Here is a 25,093-nt window from a genome sequence, read left to right as displayed (position 1 = left end):
TGACACTGTAAAGAAAATTGAATGCTCCGTCTGCGACACAAGAGCGAGACGAAGAGACGAGAGGAGCGCGCGGCGAGACAGATAGCGGCGGCGGCGTTTAGCCGAGCCTCCATCACGGCGCAGTTCCTCTTCATCTAAATAAAGCGACAATAGAAGTGCACTCCGGAGTCCCATCGCTTGTCGTCACGGCGATAAGCAGCCTGTGGCGCCGCCGTCATCGTCGGCTTTGAAAGAGCACCGGACCTCCAAAGCGCCGCCGCCCGGCGCCGACCAAACCGTACAGGTCTGAGGAGACGGCAGTGATTAGTCAGCGTCCGGTGTTAGACGTATAACGGTTTCCATGACAACAGGTGGATTTAAAGAAAGTAAAGAAGAATTTATGGTTTGATGAAGGATCAGAAAGACCAACAAACAAGATGGTTCCTAAACCACACCTGGTCCTTACATTACACCTGGTATCAAACTACACCCGGTTCTTAAACTACACCTGGTAATGACTACATTACCCATACACCACTGCTGTAGACTACTCGTTCCTGCACTCGTACCTCCACTCGTCTCTTCAGCGGTGGAACTGTTCCTCTGGTGGAACGATGCGGAGCAGCTGCCTTTCAGGTGCCGCCTGTTAGCCCGTCTTTACCAACAAACAAACGTGTTACATCTGGCCTATAAACCCGAGCGGCGCTGAGATACGAGGCGAACGAGCGCCGGGCGATTACTCATAGCAGGAGAAACACCTCCAAGAAAAAAGGCCCTCGTTTGCCTGGCGTGACACAGAAAATAGAAACGACGCTGCTGCACAATAACCCTGATGATCGCATGCAAATTAAAAACAAACCTATTTATATGTGGCTGCTGGGACTCGCCGTGGAAGCGGCTTCCTCCCCCCGGGCGCGGCGACCAGGAGGAGTGGAGTTCTTTTTATTAGACGCACTTATTAGAATATTCATATCAAACGCAGCAGTTATTGATATTCATTCGCCACAGACTCCCGTTACAAACTCTAAATGTCACCGTGAAATTTAAAACAGCCCGAAAGGCGTGTTCATTATTTTCTTATTGAAGTGTTGCGCTCCGTCGGTTTGGGGGGGTTCCTGCTGGGGGAGTGGTTGGGGGGGGGTGTTTGTTCTAGCCCCGTCTCTCAGATGTTTAATTAAAGTTATTAGGAGCCACAGGTGAGTCGGTTCATTAGCGGCGAGTACGGAGGAAGACGGATCCTCAGTCGGGGTCATGTGTTTATTACCCGGTCTGTGTGTGTGTGTGGGGGGGTAATAAACAAAGGTTTCCACCTTTAGCTGCTACCTTTAGCCACTAACTGCTACTAGCTTCCCGTTGCACAGAAATCACGTCACCCCCGTCCCGACGCATGTGTTTAAAAATGCATTCGAACAACAGCAAACAATAACGTTAGCACATGCAAGCGTACGTTAGCTGGCATTAGCTAAAGTTAGCTGGCATTAGCTGCACACTGAAGAATAAAAATCACATTAAAGTGCGCCCTCGCGCATCAAAACTCGCAACTTCACCTCACCTTGGATTTTTGGTAGGTGATGATACCGTACAAGAGTACTACAGATGCAGTATTTGCTCTGAGGATGTTGATAGAGAAGTATGTTAGAGCGGTGCAGGACATGTATGAGGACTGTAAGACAGTGGTGAGGTGTGTGTAGGTGTGACAGAGGAGTTCAAGGTGGAGGTGGGACTGCATCAGGGATCAGCTCTGAGCCCCTTCTTGTTGCTATGGTGATGGACAGGCTGACAGACGAGGTTAGACAGGAATCTCCATGGACTATGATGTTTGCAGATGACATTGTGATCTGCAGTGAGAGCAGGGAACAGGTGGAGGAGAAGCTAGAGAGGTGGAGGTTTGTCCTGGAAAGGAGAGGAATGAAGGTTAGCCGCAGTAAGACAGAGTACATGTGTGTGAATGAGAGGGACCCAAGTGGAAGAGTGAGGTTACAGGGAGAAGAGATCAAGAAGGTGGAGGATTTGAAGTCCTTAGGGTCAACAGTCCAGAGCAATGGAGAGTGTGGAAAAGAGGTGAAGAAGCGTGTCCAGGCAGGATGGAACGGGTGGAGAAAAGTGTCAGGTGTGATGTGTGATAGAAGAGTTTCAGCTAAAATGAAAGGAAAGGTGTACAAAACTGTGGTGAGACCAGCGATGTTGTTTGGTCTAGAGACAGTGTCACTGAGGAAAAGACAGGAGACAGAGCTGGAGGTAGCAGAGATGAAGATGCTGAGGTTCTCTCTGGGAGTGACCAGGATGGATAGGATCAGGAATGAGTCCATCAGAGGGACAGCACATGTTAGAGGTTCTGGAGATAAAGTCAGAGAGGCCAGACTGAGATGGTTTGGACATGTCCAGAGGAGAGATAGTGAATATATTGGTAGAAGGATGCTGACCTTTGAACTGCCAGGCAGGAGGCCTAGAGGAAGACCAAAGAGGAGGTTTATGGATGTAGTGAAAGAGGACATGAAGGTAGTTGGTGTGAGAGAAGAGGATGAGAAGACAGGGTTAGATGGAGGACACTGATTGGCTGTGGAGACCCCTGAAGGGAAAAGCCGAAAGGAAAAGAAGAAGTCACGTGATACCGTACCCGCATTCTATTGGCTGACGGCATCAGGAAGTGCGTTACGTTCTGTGAGTCTCGGACTCATGTGAGACACTAAAGTGCTTTAAACAGTCTATCAGTGTTTTAAAGGTAATACAGACAGAAGGTGGTTTAATATCAGTATGGGGGGGGGTCATAAACACTTATATTACTGTAAATAACCTTACCTCGTCGTAGACGCTGTCATTCCGCTGGAAGTCTCCATCTTTCCTGGGGAGCACGTGGACGTGGACATGCTGCCAACAGAGAGGAGGAGGTTCAGGTTCTCTGGAGGAACCGGTTCTCTTTCACCCGGGGGCCGTCTGACAGGCTGACGAGACGTCGCCAGTCCGCAGAGAGCCTTTAATAATTCACAGGACGTCAGAGCGACGCGCCACCCCACCCTCCCACCCCCCCGCCGGAGCGCAGAAGCGTCACACCTGCACACCTCAGAGACTCCTTATTTTTACGCATTTAAGGATTTAATTGACTTTTCTGGCCTCCCCTCTGGGGTACCCCCCCCCACCGCCCACCCACTTACCCACTCTCTGTTTGGTTAACTCTGAGTTCTGCTCGGTCGACATGGTAACAAAAACAAAGGAAGCAAAAACAGGAAGCTGGAACCAGGTTTTCGGATAAAAAAAACCAAAATGTTACAATTTTTCCGTCGGAATCCAGGAACTCAGAAAACCAGTCTTGTCTGCTACGTATCTACTGGTTCTACTGGATCTACTGGTTCTACTGGTTCTACTGGATCTACTGGTTCTACTGGATCTACTGGATCTACTGGATCTACTGGTTCTACTGGATCTACTGGTTCTACTGGATCTACTGGTTCTACTGGATCTACGGCCCGTCAAACACTGTGGATAATTCCACAGGAAGGAGGTCCCTCCTGAGACACCGGTCGCTCTGTGTGTTTGTGCTTGTAAACCACACACACACACACACACACACACACACACACACACACACACACACACACACACACACACACACACACACACACACACACACACACACACACACACACACACACACACACACACACACACACACACACACACACACACACCACGATTCCCTGATCCAGAAACTTTCCTCCAGGTGGTAAAATTTAATAACAGCTTTATGTGAACGACCTCATTAGAGATGAAGCGGCGCCGCAAACACGCCTGTTTGTTCCAGTTACCAACACCCAGTAGCCCCGCCCCCCTCTGTTACCACGGCGCCGCAACGGAACACAAAGAACAGATCATGATCCAGATCCAGATCCAGATCCAGATCCAGATCCAGATCTTCCACCATTGGGACCCGGGCTGGGGTGGATGACGTCCACAGATGGAGGCTGGTGTGAATCATTTAAACGGGGATGAACACGTGGAAGCTGATTGATTATTGATTGATTATGTTAATCAGGAACCTGATAATGACTGTTTATTGGCTGATGCTAAAGGGGGCGTTAACAGAACCAAACCAGAGCCCAGAATCAAGACAAGTGATCGATTATAGTCTGGAGGGTGTACCATTTAATCCCTCCCCCAGGAAGAATCCCCGGCTGGGTGGGACGTCCCGCTGCTCTGTCCGGGGAGGCGGAGCCAATGAGAAAATGTTAATAAAGCAGCGGGACCTGTGTCTCTTAACCCCCCCCGATGGGACCGGGTTGGGATCAATCTGGAATAATTATAACAGGAAGTCCCCCTGTTTGCTTAAAGTGAGCATGAACCCTCACTTCCTGTTACCCCCCCCCCCCCCCGACTCATCAACGGATGCTAATGAAAGCGTTCCGACGGGGAAACAAAAACAACATGGCTGCCACATCCGATTAGAGGCGGAGCCTGACTGACAGGCAAACAAATCCGTGTTGTCACGAACAGATGTGCCCCCACCCCCCACCCCTAACCACCAACCCCCCCCCGATGGGACCGGTAAGAGAAGGTCTGCCTGGATTGAAGCGCGGCGCACTAATTAGCTATAAGAACAGACATCCTACCCACAATGCCCTGCTTCCCTCAATAAATCACAGGAGATTCTCCTCCATCTTGTTTAGACTGTTCAAGTTTCACTTTGGTAATTTTGATTTTTTTCAATTCTGCTGGGAAATTAATCAAGATGAGAAGCTGCTGAATAGATTTTTCTTCCTCGCAGGAGGAGGAGGATGACTTCAGGCGCCGTTCATAACTCAGAAACAATAAAGATCCGCACGCCGACACCAGAAACGAATCCACGCCTTCAGGAAGCACAGCCGGGCTAACGCCGAAGACGAGCGACGTCTAGCGTAGGAACGCGACGGCGACGGACCTAGTTTGTGTCGACAACGTACGACATTAGAACTACAGGTACAAGAGAGGTCGTAAGTCAACGAAAAACATTTTAATCTATTCCAGCCTCGTAAAAACGCCCTTGAATTATGAAAAAAAAAACATTTTTTATTAACCAATAGAAATGCAGACTTTACCTTTGTACAATTAATTGTATATAAGTTACGTAAAAAATGATAAAGAATGAAAAGAAAGTCAGAAGAACACACAATCTACGTCTTTACTCCCCCAACAAGAACGAGATCCGGTCTCACTGATGTTGTATCCATCTGCTAACTACTGGCGGATGGATACGTAGTTCTGTCTGTGGTTACAGGCCAGAAACCCACCAGATAGCGATGCTATGCTAACACTAGCACTTAAAGGGACACCCATTCGCAGAAAACGCATTAAACAACAAGGCGCCGGTCGTCAGCGGGTCACGGCCCCACACGCAGGTTCGTTAAATCGCTCTAACTCGCCCTTCAGCCTCCCTCCCGCCCTTAAAAAAAAGCAATCTCCGCTCTGCGCCCCCCCAGAGAACAATGTCTTTTTAAAGATCTTTATTTTTTCCATTCCCACAACAAGCTCCATTTTTCATCTCCAGATTCATGGAGATGAAACGTCTTTTCATCCGGCAGCACAAACCAGGTCAGAGAGTAATGCGTTTTTACTTTAGCGCTCGGGTTCACGGCGGCGTTAGCCGTATCGTTAGCTCTGGTGTTCTGTAGTTGGGGGGAGAACTCATTGGGGGGTGGGGTTTGGGGGTAATGGAGGAGCCGTTGTTTCCTTAACTCGCTGAAACAATCTACATATTTTATCAAGTCATTTTAACACAGACGAACTCGTGATGCGGGGACCTGTCTGCTCTTTTTATGAAAACAGATTATCTGCGGGCGTGAAGCGCACCTGCTACAGTAGCGCCGCGCCCCCATCTATCAGCCGGGTTATTGCAATCAGGTGTCGGCACGCCAGCAATAAAAACGCCGCTCTGATTGAATAAGAGGGAGTCGGGCTCTAAGAGAGACGCAAATGCGCTCTTATAAAGTCGGCGCCCGGAGTTACGCAGACGCAAGACGGATCTCCGGCTCCCGAACGGCGGAATTGGATTTTATTTTTGTCTTATGGAGGATTGGGCGTGATGATGGTGATTGATCGCGTGCGGGGCGGCAGGCGGATGATCGGCTTGTTTACTGAGAGAATCAGGTGGTTATGGATGAGCTGCTGGAGGCCAAAGATGAGCTTAAACCGTGTGTTTAAAGCCAGCACACGGGGGCGGGGTCACGGGCGGCTGTGGGCGTCGACACGTAGACCGCGTGTGAGGAGAGGGCGTGGCCTGAGGGCAGGGTCAGCTTATGTCACACACTAGTGATGTCACACACTAGTGATGTCACACACTAGTGATGTCACACACTAGTGATGTCACACACTAGTGATGTCACACTCTGCTGGTCACACGCTAGTGATGCTTGCTGATCAACCAATGGGAGACTGCTGTAGCGTTTGATGGGTGGAGTCCAACCCTACAGGGACTGTGACTCCACCCCTCCCTATTCACGCTGATGGAGCTCAGCCAATCCCCAGAGAGCTCCAATCATTGGTCCAAAATGATTTCCACCTTGTAGGAGCGATGTGTAAATTATTAAGGCGTGCCAAGAGTTTAGGGCGGTGAACGCCATCACTATTTAATGGTGTATAAATGTTGTGGAGCCTCATGACATATTTAACGGCGGTGAATTATTAAGTTCTCACCTTCACCGTTTGTCCAGCTTCAGGGCCGTCCTGGTGGGAGCAGAGAGGGGTAATTAGAACGGAGCCGGCCAATCCGAATTATTTACATCAATAATTCACACAGATTATAATTTCAGATGAGCTACAGGACGCTGCTCCAGTCATAATGAGAGATTTCCTGTTCCTTTGTTCTGGAACGTGTTCACGTTCCGGTTCCTCCAACGGACAAAGCAGAAGCGGTGAAGGAATTAAACTGAAACAGAAATGTAGAAAACACGTCCTGATGTTGGTTCATCGATGGTTCAGGAACAATACACTCGTCTGTGACTGGTTGTGACCCGCCCAATGGGAGGTTCCTACAAGAAAACATCTGCAATCTATCCATCTATCATCTATCTGTCAATCTCGCCACTTTCAGTCAGAAACGCTGACTCGTGGATTCTTCTTCTCGCTGACCGTCACGTTTCTGATATTTATCATCTTTTCAGTCACATTAAATCCAACCAATCCAACATTTTTGACTTATTTCTTCATAACCCGCAGATGAAACCACTTATAGTTGATGACGACCATCGTCCTGGTGACGTCACCGCCGCGCCGATTTGCGTGATATTATTAAATGTCAGCGGGACGTGTTTTAATGTGCTGCTCGTAACCCGGCGGCCGTCGCACCTAATCTCTTATCGTGACTCCCCATCAACTCCTAGTCACAGAAAATAACATCAGGTAGAGATTACGCTCTTTTCTCTCCTCACTCCTAACCTGTGAAACAATTTTCTCTGACAGAGCGGCGGAGTGAGCTAGGTGCTATTTTGACATTAGCATATATATCACCAGTTATGCAGAATAGGCCACTCAGTCTGGGCGTCAGAGTCGGCTTTGTGTTTAGTTTCCATCACATGTCAGCAGGTCTGATGGCTGGAAACAGCGACTCTACCTCCAAGTAAAAGACTATTTGAACAAGTTTGGATCCCATTACCCATAAATCTTTTCTTTCTTAAAAGCAACTGATCGTATTTATTCCCAATCGCTTCATTTAAATAGATTCAGACCCAAAAAAGGTTCAAAATCAAGGGGTGAAACTTCTCATCTCCAGGCCTTAAGGGGTTGGAGGACCCAGAAGGAGGCTGCACCTGGTGACCCCCGCCACCCCCCTTCCCTCGGTGCTCTACCTGGATGGCGATGGTGAGCGACGAGGCGTTGAAGTGTTCCTCCACCAGGCTGGCGATCCTCTGGGTGGTGCTGAAGAGGTCGGACACCTCGTCGGGTCGGAGGTCCCTGAAGCGCTCCACCGGCCTGAGGGGACACACCAGCACGTCTGGAGGCGGCGTTAAGGAAGTGTGGGCTCAGATAGGACAGTTGGCCCCGGCTCAATGACCCCTGACCTCTGGAGGCCACCGGGACAGGATGGCGGATCAGGATCAGGATGGGGACTGAACCCCTGATCGTTAAATGTAAACACTGGTTTTAATGTTTTATATTAACAGTTTCTAAATAGGTGTGAAAGAGACCTCAGGTCACAGGTCAGAGGTCAGGAGTCAGAGCTGTGTCACGCAGAAAAACAATCAGAAAACGACTCCGACAACCCATCAGTTAAACAAACTAACAAACAAAATAACAAACTAAGAAACCAAAAAACTAACAGACAGACAATCGAGCTAATAATCCAACTACCTACAAACAAACAAAGAAATAAACAAACAAACCAAATAAACAAACCAACAAACAACATAACAAACAAACCAAATAAACAAACCAACAAACAACATAACGAACCAACAAACTAGTAAACTGACAAACCAAGAAAACAACAAACCAATAAAACAACAAACTGACAAACTATCCAACAATAAACAAAACAACAATCAAAATAACAAACCATCAAACTAACAAACCAACAAAACAGCAAACCAATAAAACAACAAATCAACAAGCTAACTAACCAGCAACACAACAAACCAACAAAACGAAGTAACACTCCAACAAACCAACAAACCCAACGACCCGCTCGTAAACGGGTAGAGAACCTTTGAAAACATCCAGATATTTATGTTTTCAGACGATTTCAGGCGTCGGTGAATCAAAGTGTTTTACATTTCGTCTGATGAAAACAGAGACGTTAAAACGAAGACTTTAAGAAAAACAAGCAAAACAAGAGGAGGAAAAGAGGAGGAGGATGAAGAAGGGAATGGAGGAGGAGGAGGAGGAGGAGGAGGCGTGGCTCCTGAGGCGGCGTCCCGTCGTGAGCAGATCATTACATCTCAGCATTTCATGCCACAGTGGCCCCGTCTGAGACACAAACACGACAATCAGACGTCACGCCAGTCGATATCTATCACCCCCCCCCCATGCTGCTGTGATGGGGGGTGGTGGTGATGGTGGTGGGGGGGTCTCCATCAACAACCTCAAGGATCTGATTCCAATAATGTGAAGCTCTGCTTTGTTAGAGTCTCATCTTCACTCCAATGAAAAGGAAGGTGTCGTCGACGTGGGGAGGACACCAGACACGCCTGACTGGAGGGATGAACCCTGATTGGTCGGTTGGGACTCCATGGAGGAAGTGGATGAACTCCGTCCCGTCAGACGTGAAAACCGAACTACCTGAAGATCACGCCGCCGCCGCTGCGGAGCATCAATCAGCAGAACGACGCCTCCAGCAGCAGCAGAAGCTTTTAGCGTCTCTGGCTGCTGCCCCAAAACTCCATCAGGAAGCCCCCCCCCCCCACCGACGCCGCCACCCCCATTCATCACCCCCGCCTAATAAACACTGAAACTTTTCACCAGGTGCCAATCTCCGCCTCCTTTCACCGCTCGCCAACACCTTTCAACGCCGATCCGCCATTTTACCCGTGGATCCCAAATGGCCTGGGATGCCGGCATGCCAGGTGGGGGGTTTGGGAGGTGGAAGGGGCGGTGGGGGGGGGGGGGGGCGATTTCACCCCCATAGTCATTGTGTGGTTAAAGAGGGGAGCGTTCCATATGTGTCCGCCCGGGCCAATCTCATCTCCTCTCTGAACTCGCCTCTCGCCCAGTCTGGGGGGGGTTGGGGTGGTTATGTTGGGGGGGGGGGGGTTGAGGGATGAGATTGAAGAGCCCGAACATTTCCATACGGTGAGAAAACCATCTGCTCATATCCCATTATTATCTGTCACAACAGTTATTTGCCTGCTTTCGTCTGATTCGCTCCCGGGGTTGCGGTGCATGTAATAAGAACAAGGCATCGTGGGTAGTTTCTACATTGCAAATGCAATCATTTCTTTGAAGGGAAACATCTGTCCCATCGCACCCCAACGATGCTCCTCACTGACCCAACCCCCCACCCCCACCACTAGCATCCCATGAGAATCACACCAATTTCACCTTGCATGCTAATTCTGATGTGGTGGGATTGTGGGGGCGGGGTCACGCCAGGAAACCGTCAAACGAATTAGAAAAATAATGACGGGCGAAAGACGAGGAGGAGTTGATGGACGGCGTTCTGGAATCGTCTACCAGGAGAATGATGGGATGCGAAAACGGCAAATAGCTTTTTTTTTTCTTTTCTTTTTTCGGAATGGAATGTGGGACGCAGATGAGATGCTAACGGGTTAGCGTCAACGACGACGACGGCGCTGAAAAAAACGATCTGTCGATTTATCGATGGAATAATTGATCGATTGTTCGTTTAAGAATCGCCAAAATGTGTTAGAACGACTCAAAACCGACACCCCCCTGCTGACCCCGACACTGCCCCCCCCGAGCGACCCCAACACCCCCCGATCGACCGTTCATTAGGAGAATCCAGAAGAGAGACGAGGGAGATAAATAACTAATGGAGGAGCAATCTGGAGCTCTTTCTGATTCCATTTAATGTAACAATTAGAGATTCAGATGCTAATGTGCCGGAGGTCAAAGGTGGCGGGCCTTGTTAGGAACGAGACGTCAGAGGCAGGCGGGGTCAGAGGGGGCGCGGCCTCGTAATCAGCCTCTGCAGAAAATTATGTGAGCCTCAGAATCCATCAAGAAGTTAACTCAGAAGAACTGTGAAAAAAACGTGTCCTAAAAAAACTGTAAGGCTAACATGTTAGCTTCTTCCACATGCTAACGTCTATGTTAGCTTCTTTATTGTGATTAGACCAGTTTTAGCTTCTTCCATAAGCTAATACCAGTGTTAGTTTGCTCATTTCAGTGTTAGCATCTTCCTTACACTCACATCCGTGTAAACTTCTTCCTAACCCTACCATAAGCGTTAGCTTCTTCCACATGCTAACACCTGTGTTAGCTTACTAACGTCAGTGTTAGCATCTTTCACACGCTCACATGTGTCAACTTTTTCCTAACCGTACTATCAGTGTTAGCTTTTATAACAGGCTAACATCACTGTTAGCTTCTGCAACAGGCTAACATCAATGTTAGCTTTTACAATGTACCAACTTCAACATTAGCGTCTCCTAAAATCAGTTACCAGTGTTGATTTTAGCATCATGCTAACGGTATCCGCTAACAGTAGCGTTGGTTTACTGAACAGATTAGCATCAGAGCATCAAACGCTGGTCATGTGAACCAAACCAAACACCGGTTGGTGACATCATCAGTCCTCCTCCCGCGCCACAGGTGACCTTTAGAACAGAAGCCCGCCCCTTTAAGCCTCTCATTTATTTACAGCCTGACTGACACCTGATGGTAAACGTGTAACGTCCTCCAGTCACAGAAACGCTCTCAAACATTTGAGGAAACGCTCGGCGCGATAAATAAAACGCCGACAGACCCCCCCCCCACTCTTCCGTCTCTCTCTCATCGGTAGCGAATCAGCTGTCCCCCCTGGAATGAATCAAAATGCCCTTTTCTCTGGCAGCTTCAAATCCTAGATGGCCCCAAACAAAGAGATCCATCACCGCCGCTGCAACAATTGGCTCATTCCACCCGATTACGGCTGGCCTCAGACGACCCCGTCACCCAATCACAGCGCGCTAAATGACACGCGGCCCCGACATTCATCTCGCCGGGATAAAAACCGGAGGGCCGAATGTCGGCAGAGCGGCAGAAACCGGAGAGGGAGGTAACAAGGTGCCCGAACAGAAAGACGATATTTACAGGCTGTTAACATCTAATGAGGTGTTTTAGCCGTCAGAGGAGGTGGAGGTCCACGTCTGCGTTCTTCTTCTTCTTCGTTGTTTTTTTTTAGTGCTGAGCATCGCTTAGAGGAAGGGGGGTAGCATCATCTGTGTGGGTGGCACCAGGATCAATAAACCGGTTCAGTGATCAGCGTTCACATTTGCGTCACACTAAAAGCACTCGTGTTCTTTGAAGGCCGTCCTTGTGTGTTTTTGCCGGAAGCGACGAGCGATGATTCCACCGGCGAGTTCACGCCTCAGAGTTACGGCTCTGATCTAATCCGTATTGATCCTCAACAGCATTACTATGCCAATATTTATTCAATCGTTTAGTTTTGTCAACAATATATCTGGTAATACATTGTTTTTGTTGTGGAATCTAATCTGATCTAATTTGATCTAGTCTGATCTAATTTGATTTAATCTGGTCTAATTTAATCTAATCTAATTTTATGTAATCCAATGTAGTCTAATCTAAAATAATCAAATTTAACAAAATTTGATTTAGCCGAATTTGATGTAATTAGATTAAAGAATTTTATCATCTAATTTTATCAAAACTCATTTGATCTGATTTAATCTAATCCAATCCAATCTAATCTAATCCAATCTCATTTGATGCAATCTGGTCTAAGATAATATAATATAATATAATATAATATAATATAATATAATATAATAATATAATAATATAATCTAAGCAAATGTAGTCTAATCTAGTCTATTCTTATCTAATCTAGACTAGTGTGGTGTAGTCAAATTTGATCGAACATAACCTAATCTAATATAGACTAATATAGTGTAGTGTGGTCTAATCTAATCTAATCTAATCTAATCTAATCTAATGTAGTCTAATATAGTCTAATCTAATGTAATCTCATTCACTCATTCAATCTGATTTAATATAATGAAATCTAGTCTAATCTAGACTAGTCTACTAGATTATTTCTCTTTTCTCTCCTCTGTGGATACCAAACTCAAAAACTATTTTCTTTTCTCTTCACCGCTACATCCGCCTTCACCAATGTTAGTTTTTCGTCAGAGCGCCGGATGAAAGAAGTAAATCCCTACAAAGCGGTAGCGGCGGCGGCTCAGAGAGGCGGCGGCTCACGCCAGAGGGGGTGGGGGTGCGCCGCCTGCCAACCAGGAGAAGCTCGGCCTGGGCTAAGCGAGCCGGCAGCCAGCAGTCAGCGCTGACAGGCGGCGAGGAGAATAAGAGCTCGCCATCATGTTCCCTTCAGAAGAACAAAGCCCGGCGCTCATCGAGAACCTGCCTCCAGCTCACTGGAGAACCGGCAGCCCCAAAACACGCATCATTCCTGGCATCGCACAACAGGGGCTGGTGGGAAGCAGGAAAACACATCTGACTTCAATGTAAATGCACTCTATTGAGATTTGACAGGCATTGTGTTCGCGTCCCGGACGCCATTGTCTGAGCGCACGTCTTCGCCTACGGTTGAGCGGTGATTGTCAGTGATTGGTTAACACAAGGAACCACGATAAACGGCTGCAAGAATGGCGACTGATGGTCGATAGGTGAACCCACCATTGCCCCGATATTGGGGACTCCCAGGGGCAAGTTGATGCCCCTGGGAGTCCCCAACATCGAGTTGGTCACCTCAAAGGAAATGGGCTAATCAAATCTGCGACAGCTGACCGACAGGAAGAGACAGGGCAAAACTGACAACCATCATCCATCCATCAGGATAAAGTGATGCTCCCGCGCGGCCTGGGGGGCGGAGCCAAAGCGGTTTAGCTCTAGCGCCGACGGCTAGACGGAGAACCTGCAGCTGAACAGGAGGGCAAGCCAGCGTGATGCTGTGTGTCCCCGCTATAAAGACGCAGCCCCCCCCCCCGGAGAGCAAATCATTCGGGGGCTCGATGGCGTTCATGATTTATGATTGAAATATCACCTCGCCTGAAATGCAGACAAAAGCGGAGGATAAATAATCGCATTAGGAGGAGGTGCAGCGCTCCAAATTATGCACACTGCTCCACATTCGCCCCATAAAGCTGACAGGAGGACCTGTAATTTTTGATGAATATACAACAAGTGCTGGAGTGAAGTCTGAGCACAGGTCTGGGATCTGCGGGAGCAGCCGGTAACCGGGTGCTGTGTGTGATGGAGGTAGCCGTGTTTAAATCTTTCCTCAGATATCTCATGCTAACGATACAACCACAGGAAGCGGGGGTCTGTCAGGGGTCACGGCGACTCCAGAGAAACCAGAGACTCGTGAAGGTAAAGTGTAATGATATGTAAAACAGTTAAACAAAGCCTGCAAAGCCCCGCCCTCCTCCACGAGTCATCGCTCTGTCCATTTATATTAGCTGAGACCGGATCTCGTTCTTTACCACGTGTTGGTGGATGGATACGACATCAGTGAGACCGGATCTTGTTCTCGTTGGTGGAGTAAAGACGTAGCTCGTGTGTTCTCGTGAGTTTTGCGTTACTTTTCATTCTTTATCATAAATAATTAACTATACACAGATAAAGTCTGCATGTCTATTGGTTGATAAAAATGTTTTTTGTCATAATTTCATTCTTTTTACAAGGCTGGAACGGATTCAAAATTATTTCATTTATTTTAAATGGTTAAATGTTTGACTTACAAGTTCAGTCAGGGAACGAGGTTCTCGAGGTTCTACTTTATTGTAAAATTCACTTTTAAGTTTAATGACTTAAATATAACCATCTGACATCTACACTTAATCACAGGATGCTGTGGCTTCCTGTGGCGGCAGCTTTGTACACAGCACATGCCGGACACACACCAATGGTCAAAGTTTAAATTGGCTGAGATGGGCTAAGCCTGAAATGTCCAATTTCTCACGCTACCAAAGTCGACTCGACGCTAAAAATAGAATTCCCCGTTTGCTGTCAATCGCTGCCGAGGCTCTCATTCAATAGCCAGTGTCTTGAGCAAAGCCAGCCTCCACAATAATTACTTAACTGTCAGCTAGGATTAGACGGTCTTAAGCCGCCCTAAGCCAATCCACAGCCCAAAGAAAAAGGACGGAGAGATACGCCATGACATCGCCGGGCCGACAACGCCTGGACTGAGACAGAGAAGAGAAAAAAAGACAAAAACCCACCAGGAATCATCTGGGATAACAAACACAAAGTCCGATTCCAGTGAGATCACAGGCTCTGAGCAAAAAGATAGTGTGGATGAAACCACAGAACCACAAAAAGCCAACTCCACCCAAAAAACCCCAACAAGGATTCCGTGTTTTTGGTAGAAGGTACCAGATTTGATCAGATGGAGGGATCAGGAGAGAATCCCTGGATGGTCCAGGAAGGATTTACATTTTCCCCCAATACTGAAGCAATACTGGGATCAGGGATGGGCAGGAGGGAACTAAAGGTGGCTTGTTACCATCTAGAACAACTAAACTTTACAAAAACCTTGTCGGACTTTGCCAGACAATACAAACGTCTCAGGTGTTTGTTCTCCTGGAGTCGATCCTAAGTTTCAGTCCAAGTACAGCTTTCCCCCAACTTAAGAAAAAACATGTTCTGGCCAGACGTAAATTCAATTAGAGGTAGAGGCAAAATGATAAATCGCTTTTTCATGACAAACAGAGAAAGGGGGAAAAAAAACGACTGAAATGAAAAAGTGAGTGGCGAGCGGTCGCATTACCGTCGTCAGTCACCCGAACCTCCTGCAATCTCAAGTCACAGCTAATAAAAGCATTTTCCCTTCACATCCGTCCTCAACCGTCCATCGATCCAGTCCGATCAATTCAAACTTGAGGGCTCTAACATACGAAAAGCGGACCGAAAGAAGAAAATGCATCGGATAGAAATTGGCAGGTTTGTCTCAGCCAATCGATTCCATCGATGTTGAACAGACCTCTGAATCTGATATGATTAAACACAGGAGTCCAGGACGAGGGAGGGAAGAGCGAAAGTGGCAGAAATCAATACTTGTGGTAAACGCTCTCGAGAAGGACACCGAGCTTCAAGATAAGGACATCAACCCCTCCACACACCCCTCGTCCCGCCGTCGCCACACAGATCGCCACACGGACGGATTCCCCGGATCACAAGGTTAACACACTCACTAAGGTCCACACCAGGAAGCAGGAAACAGGAAGCAAGAAGTCTTATATCACATATTTCACCTGAACCAAAGGCTGTCTATGATCTAAAGACTCCGCCCTCATGGATTTGGGTTTGGATGATGTTAGCATAGCTGCAACATCATCTGAACTTCCTTAGTGACATGCTAATTAGAAGCTAAAACAATCTTTGAGATTCTTTTTTGCGTGCCTGAAACCTGAGGTGACAACATCGCAGGCAAGCGGTGGTCCTATTTGTTCTACTCTAGATAACGCGGTCTTCTTATTCTGCTTTTCGTTTGGGCGTGTCCCGTTAGAGGTTGCTATCCTTTTTCCATTTTAGCCTATCTTCTGCAATCTCCTCTCTAACACCAACTTCTCTTTGATCTTCTTCTTGCTCCAACCTCTTCACCAATATCCTCTCACTCAGCACGCTGATGTCATTTTGCTGTTTTTTCCTTCTACTTCCTATATATGTTCATATTTTTGCTCAGTCAAAACTCTGAAGCACAGACAGAGCTGACGTTTGGCAGAGGTGCCGGAGTCGAGGTGCAGGTTGCTCTTTGTAAGTGAGGAATATCAAACTCTAAGACCTGCACAAAAGAGAAAGGACCTTATTAAAAATGGATGCATGTTTTCGCCCTCTGACTTGAGCTCCGTTGGCAAACAGGTGCATCACCTTGCTATGCTGCCGCCTTTAGCGGGAGCCTTTGTAGCGGTGGTGAGTGACGGCAGCGCGGTGTTGGGACCATCCAGCGCCCAACAGCGGTCCTGTTTGACACGTTCCCCTAAAGGTAGCCTGAAGGCATTTCAGCAAACTGTCTCTTCCTCGCGAGCAGCAACAGTGTTTGAGGTTTTATTATTGTCCCCCCTTCAGATCTGTGACACCGCAAAAAAAATAGTCACCTTGGTCGGCGTGCTTCCGCTTTGATAGCGCACCTGAAGCCATCAGTTGTTGCGGAGATGGCAGCTGTGAAGGATGACAAATTTAGCTACCGGTGGTTTGTTTTTGCTCCCATCTGGTGTTCGGGCCACAACGACTATTTGAAGAGAGGAAAAGTGCTGAGGTGACAATCTATAAATCTCCTTCAGTATGAAAGATGAGTCATTTTGGTCAGCTCTCAAAAGCTGCCAAAGAGATCCATTCACATTACCGTTGGAGGCATTCGTCTTCGCTGGGAGGTGATCTGCTCCCGGCAACATACGAGTCACTCCAGTGGGACGGGCAAGATGGAGAGCCCGGAATTAGCTGAAAAATGACTATTGGCTTTATTTTTCAGGAGTAATTTAAGAGCAATTCCATGTTTCCTCTACAGCAATAAATAACCTCAACTTTTAGCGTTGACGGCTCCTGCCAGGCCTCGCAGGAAAGAATTAGAAGAGTCTTTTTCTGACTAAACAAACAAACGAGTGCTATTAGAGTGTCGAGGAGTAGTCACTAGAGGGCGACACAAGAAGGTGACCCTGTTCACGTTCCACGAACGTCAGCGAAGGAACTGAAACTGAACAAGTCAGGAAAGATGACATCTGGGGTTGAAGAGGGTACCTGAAGGGGCGCTGGTCCCCAAAGTCTGATCCGTTGTTAATGGGCCAAAAAAATAAGTAATAAACCAATCAACCATACAACAAACAATCCAACCAACCAAACAACCAACCAAACCAACAACCAATAAACCAATTAAACAAACATCCATCCAATCAACTAACCAAAAAATTGATCAACTGACCAACCAGTCAAGCAATCAAACAACTGAATAAAACACCTGACCAAAAAACCAACCAACCACACAAACAACCAACAATCAATTAAACAACCAACCAACCAACAAACATTGGATTACAGTCTTCACATCGTTTGTTTAGGTGTCTAGTCATAATGAATGTATTATAACTGACTATGAATGGCCCTATGATGCATTATAGATATGGTCTTGAAAGTGTTACCATTTTCTGGATCAATACGCCTCACGGTCTTCATGTGGACTCAATGATTGATGAACACAACCACGGAGTGGAATGCAGATTACGATACGTTCAGGGCCATCGTGTATTTATGCTTAAATCTTTGATGCAGTCCGTCGTTCTCTGGCTGCTTCTGGTTACAAACTGATCAATGTCAATGGATTCCTTATGATGTCATCGATCAGAGAGCGTGGACTGAGAATTAGAGTATCACGGACTGGTTTCTGGTTCTGGTCCAGCAGTAGAACACAGTTCCCTAGAAAATACTGGGGATCACAGCCCCGCACATCTTTACATACGACGCTTTGAGAGGAATGAAAACCACAGGGGGAGCCTTGAACTGTGCTGAGGATGAATCACCAGAAGAACTTCAGTCATACTGGGAGGACTGGGAATCGATCCACTGCGATTGCTGGTTTCAATGGAGGATAAACCAGCAACAACAAAGATGTCTGAGGGTCTGAGACTCAAACCAGTGATGCTGCTGGGAATGCTGGGAATGTTCCATGGGTGGTCATAGCATTAGATTACACAACATTTTAAATGCATGGAAAGGGAATAGAAAAAAAATCAGACTACCAGAAGATTCCACACAGTCCAGGTTCACACAGTGAACCCATCCAAATTCACGCAGTGAAAAAATCCAGGTTCATGCAGTGGACCAGTCCAGGTTCATGCAGTGAAGCAGTCTATGTTCACGCAGTGAAACAGTCCAGGTGCACACAATAAAAAAGTCCAGGGTCACGCAGTGAAGCAGTCTACGTTCACGCAGTGAAACAGTTCAGGGTCATGCAGCGGAAAAAAAACAACAATTTTCACACAGTGAAACAGTCCAGGTTCACACAGTGAAAAGACAAAAGTTCTAGAGCTCAAATGCGTAACTAAACGCCGGTGAACACTGGATTGAATTTAGCTGCAAATGAATATCAGAATCGCTCATGAAGAAAATCTCTCTGCAATTTAACGAGTGAGAATATTCAGTCTAAAGTTTCTCCAACATTTAAAAACACTTTTTGTTTTGCTTGCAGATACAGGATGAATCACCAAGGGAACCAAACTGTGATCAAAACATCCAGCGAACCTGAGTGGGCTCCTCGGTTCTTGTATAATAAAATCAGCTGAATTCCCTCCCTGATAAACAATAAGAGAAGAAGGGGACTCACATTTGCAATGGCCCCTGGATCATTGTCAAGCATCACATGAGAGGTGGAACACCAATCCCCAGGAGTCCAGAACCTCATGGAGGAGCGGGCCCAATATCATCCGGATAATGATTTCACAAGGAGGAGACAGCAGGAGCTTCAAAGCGTCTCCCAGCAGCTAAATGCAGCTGAACAAAAACAGCCTGGCGCTGCAGCTCTCCAGAAAAGCCTCCGCTTCCAGTTCTCCAGCGGAGCAGCGAGCCGCTTCTCCCCCATGTTTAAACCCCGCTTTGATCCCACCGCTTAATGGATTGGGACGCTGATTGATCTCTATCTGCCGATACCGATAACAGTCATTACAAGTTTAATATTTTAAAAAGATCTGAAAGAGGAGAAATAATGATTTAATATCCTGAAGCTCTGATGAGATCAGTCACGACCCGCAGTGTTCCTCTAGAACGTGTTAGAACTGATCACATCTGGAAAATGTTCACATCCCAGACGACTGTCTAGTCTGATTCTAGTCTGATTCTAGTCTGAATCTGGTCTGATTCTAGTCTGTTTAGTCTGATTCTAGTCTGTTTGCAGTCTGAATGTAGTCTGTTTCTAGTCTGATTCTACCTTAATCTAGTCTGATTCAGGTGTAACTTTTGTCTGTCTCTAGTCTGATTCAAGTCTGATTCAAGTCTGTTTCAGGTTTGTTTCTCATGTGATTCGTCAGTTTTTACTCTGAATCTTGTCTGATTCTTGTCTGATTCTAATCTAAATTTAGTCCGATTCCAGTCTGTTTTTAGTCTGTTTGTAGTCTCACTCTTGTCTAATTCTAGTCTGTTTCTAGTCCGTTTGTAGTCTGAATCTAGTTTGAATGTAGTTTGAATCTAGTCTGATTCAGATTTGACTGAAGTCTGTATGTAGTCTGATTCTAGTCTGATTTAGATTTCAAACTAGTCTGAATGTAGTGTAATTCTAGTCTGTTTCTATTCTGTTTCTAGACTAATTCTAGTCTGATTCCACTCTGTTTCTAGTCTAACTAGGCTAACCCTAACCCACGCGTTAGCAGGACTTCCAGGACTTGCCGCTCAGACGCAGATCCGGGAATCCTCTCCCCCGACTCCTGAACTCCAGAACCTTTTGAGCCACTGATCAACATTTGGGTCGACTCTGCTGCTCGTTGTTTGTCCGTCTCAGCGTGTCTGTCAGCGCTGCGCAAACTGGACATTTAACAGCCTGCGATGTGTGTATTTCTGTGGGTTTGAGATGTTTGCCCGTCACTCCCTACATCTTTGTGTAAACACATCTGGGGGGGGAGTGACGAGATGGCAACGCCGACCTCCACCTCTAATAACACAAGTCATCTGCTGTCGTCTCGCTTCGCATCCCATCAGACTCATTACGACCTCTCATATACGTACTTTAATAACTAGCATGCTGTCCTCCTGCTGTTAGCATGATTAGCCTCACAGCGTCACTTTTACGGCCACACCTTTCACTTTTAGGGGCATCAAGTCCTGCCCCTCTCCAAGGCCCCCTTCCAGAGCCACCAAATCCACATCCTTTAAGTGAACAACATTGAAATTACAATTTTACCCCAACATGGCGCTAATGCTAATAGCATGTCACATACGTGCAAGGAAATCTGTCCGTAAAAAAGACTTTCCTGTTGGGAATGCTTCTTCGTCGATGACTGACTTTTTTCTGCGTCGATGGACGAGTGATTATTTAAACAGCGGCATCGTCTAATTAAATACGCGGCAGCTTTCAGGTGCGATTTTCTGCCGGGCCGCAATTTTCCCACCTCGTCCTGGTCACAGTCGAACTGATTAAAGCCCTCCTGCCTGCTACAACCTCCCATTGCTCATCAGCCGCTTCCATCACGAAGCACAAAGTGATCTCTGCGAACATCAGAGAAAATGAACCCACGGCCGGCTCAGCCAGGTTCTATTTTAATAGTACTGGACCGCCGAGTGTAAACGGAACCGCCCCCCTGTTGCTTTTATAATCCCTGGGCTCGGGGGGTGACGGGAACTAATGGGAAGCCACGTGTCGCACCGCTCAGCAGACGCTACGCATTCGTGGTCGGAGAAGAAGCCTCGACCTGCTCTGCATGCCACAGCCGCCGACTCAGCCGCCGCCACCGCCACTCTCCATCCCGCTGCTTTTAATGATTTTTAGCGAAGGCTCTTCTGTCGATGCCCCGAGGCTGGTAGAAATATTAATTCTTCATCAGAATACTTGTTATGCTGCAAGTTTTTCTGCCTTTGACTCTCGCGAGGAACTTAAATATACATTTCCAGGTCTGGGTTGAGAAAGACGTGACGAGGAGGGGTGGATAACGGAAACGGGAAAAAAACATACAAAAAAAAAAAAATGAATGTGGCGGCAAACGAGGAATAAGTGGGGGGAAGACCATCTTGTGGCGCGGTTCTCCGACAGCATGTAAGAACATCTGTTTGCTTCTGGATAAATGATGTCATTTACAGGAATCATGAAGACGATGCCGCCGACAGCAGCGCCGACACGATGAGCCTCTACACTACATTTCAATCTCAGTGTTTGCCGTTAAACTTGTAATTACATCAAATTATGAGCGTTTACTTCGGCGGCGGTTTAAATCTGATAATTGGTATCCTTTCAGCCGCCTTTCTTCTGCTTTGTCAGAGGCCTCTTCCAGCATCGAATTACTGCAATTATTTGTTCTCTGTAATCACAAAGCACACAAAGAGGAAATGTCAGCGCTGAGGAGTCCCGTGGAGGAGCAGTGTTCCACCTCGAAACCTTCACCTGAGAACGGAGGGTAGAACAAAACCTGCAACTGAGACCTCTGGTGGTCTCACTAGGTTTTCAGGTCAGGTTGATCCTCACCGCCGGTCCGTCCCAACTGCTCAACGTTCCCGTTATTTTCCCTGACATCACAGGTTCCTACCACCCCCATCAGACGAACTGATGGTTCATGCCACAAAGGCGTTGTTTTTTAACGGTGGAAATAATCTCCAGATAGAAGCCTTTAAACGGCGTGAGTGTGACGGGGCTGTTGACGGCGTTCACGCCTCCAGACACACAACTAAACGAGCCTTCAGAGCCATTAGCCGGCGCTCAGCGGCGCCCGGCGTGCTCCGGGCTGTGCTCGCCGCAAACTCCATCCTCATGAGCTCTTTAGAGACTCCATTAGAGGCAAGAAAGACACCATTTGTGAAGACATGATGTATATTGGAGAGTTAATCAAGCTGCTTAATTCGCCGACGGCCCATTACTCACTGTGGCTTATTGTGTGGTCAAGGAGACAAACAGAGCATCACAAACAGACACAATGCAACTTTAATCTTCCTGGGAAGGCAAGAATCAACAACCTACCTGCCAATCACCTAAATTACAACACACGTTTTCATTAAAAGTTCAAGAAGTCTTCGGCGTCCGCAAACAGCCGGAGAGCCTCCGTCTACCTGGAAGAACAGTCGGCTTCACCGGCGATCGGCTGCATCGCATTTGATTTTTAAATTTAATTTAGTTAAAGCTGTATAAATTGATCCACTGGTGGGCGTCGCCCATTAATAACCACACCCTTTGGGTCGAAGTTCCATCAGGAAGCTAGGATTCGGACTTTAGTTTTCTTCGAATCCGTCTGTAAATAAATAGTCTGGTCCGAAATGTTCCCTCGAAGCTCCGGTTGGTTTTATGTTTCATTCCCATAAAGAAGACGGCGGTCTGACAGGAAGGGGCGTGGCTCAACTAAGGACATGCAAACCAGGAAAGAGGCGACTACTTTCCAGGCGCTTTAGTATGAATGGGGACTTGGTTGGTTGGAGTTTCACCGCCATCAGCAGCAGGTCTGATTGATACCCATGCCTGGCGACCCGGCGACAGCGGCAGCGGATGGACGGATAATGGATGTCTGTTGGATAATCGGCTGCAGGTGTCTGACTGTCCTCGGAGGGGCGGGTTAAAAAAATACATCTCCTCATGAATGCACAGAGCAATCAGAGCGATTTGGCCTCCGGCAGCCAGAGCGCTCATCTCAATAGATTTCAATTTCATTTAAATATATTTAAATACCTCAATCCTGGCCTGTGGCTGATTTGCATGAGTGGGACAGGAAAGACGTGTCTTTAAAGGACGAACGGGGGCGGGGGGGGACTCAGGTGACTTGGCGGCAGGTTGATGGACAGCTTAGTGTCATGTGATAATAACGGTTATTCAGGGAAATTACAATTAGAATAGATCTACATAAAGATTGATCCAGTCGGCGCCGGAGGATGAAAGAACAGAACTTCTATTAGTCGTCAGGTGAAAGTCCACTTTTTAGTCTGAATGTTTTGATCTGACGAGAAAGACTCAAATTAACGCTGTTGTTTGACACGGTAGTGGATTGACGGGTGGGTCTCTGTCCAGAAAACTTGTCTACACCCCGCATCTAGACTGCACCCGGTACCTAGGCTACCCAGTATATAGACTACAGATGGAACCTAGCCTACACCTGGAACCTAGACTACAGATGGCGTCTAGACTACAGATGGTTCTTAGACTACAGCTACTATTTGGACTATTGGTGGTTCTTATACTACGGCTGGTTCTTAGACTACAGTCGGTTCTTAAGACTACAGGTGGTTCTTAGACTACAGCTGGTTCTTAGACTATGGCTGGTTCTTAGACTACAGGTGGTTCTTAGACTACAGCTGGTCCTTAGAATACAGCCAGTTCTTAGACTACGGCTGGTTCTTTGATTACAGTCGGTTCTTAGACTACAGCTGGTTCTTAAACTATGGCTGGTTCTTAGACTACAGCTGGTTCTTAAACTATGGCTGGTTCTTAGACTACAGCTGGTTCTTAAACTATGGCTGGTTCTTAGACTACAGCTGGTTCTTAAACTATGGCTGGTTCTTAGACTACAGCTGGTTCTTAAACTATGGCTGGTTCTTAGACTACAGTCGGTTCTTAAGACTACAGGTGGTTCTTAGACTACAGCTGGTTCTTAGACTATGGCTGGTTCTTAGACTACAGCCAGTACTTAGCCGGTACTCGGACTGCGTTGTCCGTGTCGAACGGATACCATCCGTGTAACTTTGGCTCTGATGTTCAGTCTGAGCCCAAATTAAAGCGTTTTCCCGTGAGGACAACTCTGATTGATTCTGTTCAGATGATTCGTCCATAACTGATAACTTTTCTTCACCGTTAATGAGAAAAACCACCGGCTGAGCAGCGCAGGGTAAAAAAAACACTCATTCATGTGTGCAGAAACAAACTGGCTGCTGTCCCGTTGGTTCAGCCCAACCAATGCTCCGGTTTCCATTCTGATCAGGAATCTGTTGGACTGTTCAGGAAACGTCTAAATGAAATCGTTCCTGACCGGACTGATGGGGATTTGAAGGAAATGACGTCACCAGCAGAAGGCTGATGTCTGATGTTACTCATCTGAGAGTTCTGATTGAACAGATTTAGGATTCATGTCTGCAAACATCGTCACTTTAGGCGACGACACCGGTCCATAAAGACATGAAAGTGTTCGCCACCAATCCTCCAGGCAGAAGTGACCAAATTAGCCTCATCTCTGCCTTTCATGCTAATCAAAGTGACCTGGGCTCAGGAAGCCTTTGAGATGTTTGCGTTTCTCTAAAGCCATAAAAAGCTTCAAGCGACCGCCGAGACGCGGCGAGGCGGTTTGATGTAAAGTTAGATTCCAGTTTGATCTCTTATTGCGGTAAACACATCAAACTTCCACAAAGGAGGGGCCAAGAGAGGTCAGGGGCCCGCCCCCGGTTCTCTGCTTAGCAACAGCGCCTCGCATTTCAAATATACCTTCAAGCAAACCTTGGAATTCAGTTTCGTTTGAGTCAAAAGAATGTTTTTAAAAAGGGGCGTGGTCTAGCCCCCATTGGCTGATGTTAGGGGGCGGAACCTGAGCGTGAAATGGTCCAATTCAGATCTTTATCCACTCACCGGTGGGAACTGCGTCTGCTTCAGGCGCTAACTAACGCTCCCTCCTCCGGAGCCTCCTCACTGGTTAAAGACCCGTAACCATGGTAACCACACGAATGACTAACTATGGTAATTAACATTCTGTGCAGATGAAGTTAAACCGATCTTGTCTTACTGATGTTACGCCATCATATATAAGTGTTGAATGTGTTAAACCCACCCTGATGTCACCACATTTGAACCAATGACTGTGTCCAATTCAGAGACTCCGCCCCCGTCAACCTTTGGCGGTGCCTCAGGATT

At 47.1% G+C, this 25,093-nt stretch overlaps 1 protein-coding gene across 3 annotated transcripts in view; it reads right to left on the bottom strand.

Moving 5' to 3' along the window:
* Positions 1 to 25,093, bottom strand: part of LOC137595468 (bis(5'-adenosyl)-triphosphatase-like) — a 106,992-nt gene that overhangs the window by 16,561 nt on the left and 65,338 nt on the right. For all 3 annotated transcript variants that reach the window (XM_068315610.1, XM_068315612.1, XM_068315611.1), the window contains 3 exons: positions 7,794 to 7,939; positions 6,643 to 6,672; positions 2,779 to 2,847 (listed from right to left, as the gene is read on the bottom strand). In XM_068315610.1, the coding sequence (XP_068171711.1) occupies positions 2,779 to 2,847; positions 6,643 to 6,672; positions 7,794 to 7,939 (245 nt within the window). The remainder of the gene's footprint in view (positions 1 to 2,778; positions 2,848 to 6,642; positions 6,673 to 7,793; positions 7,940 to 25,093) is intronic.

The sequence above is a fragment of the Antennarius striatus genome, chromosome 5 (assembly GCF_040054535.1).
Source record: "Antennarius striatus isolate MH-2024 chromosome 5, ASM4005453v1, whole genome shotgun sequence".
Lineage (NCBI taxonomy): Eukaryota > Metazoa > Chordata > Actinopteri > Lophiiformes > Antennariidae > Antennarius > Antennarius striatus.
This window is presented reverse-complemented; position numbering and strand designations above follow the sequence as displayed.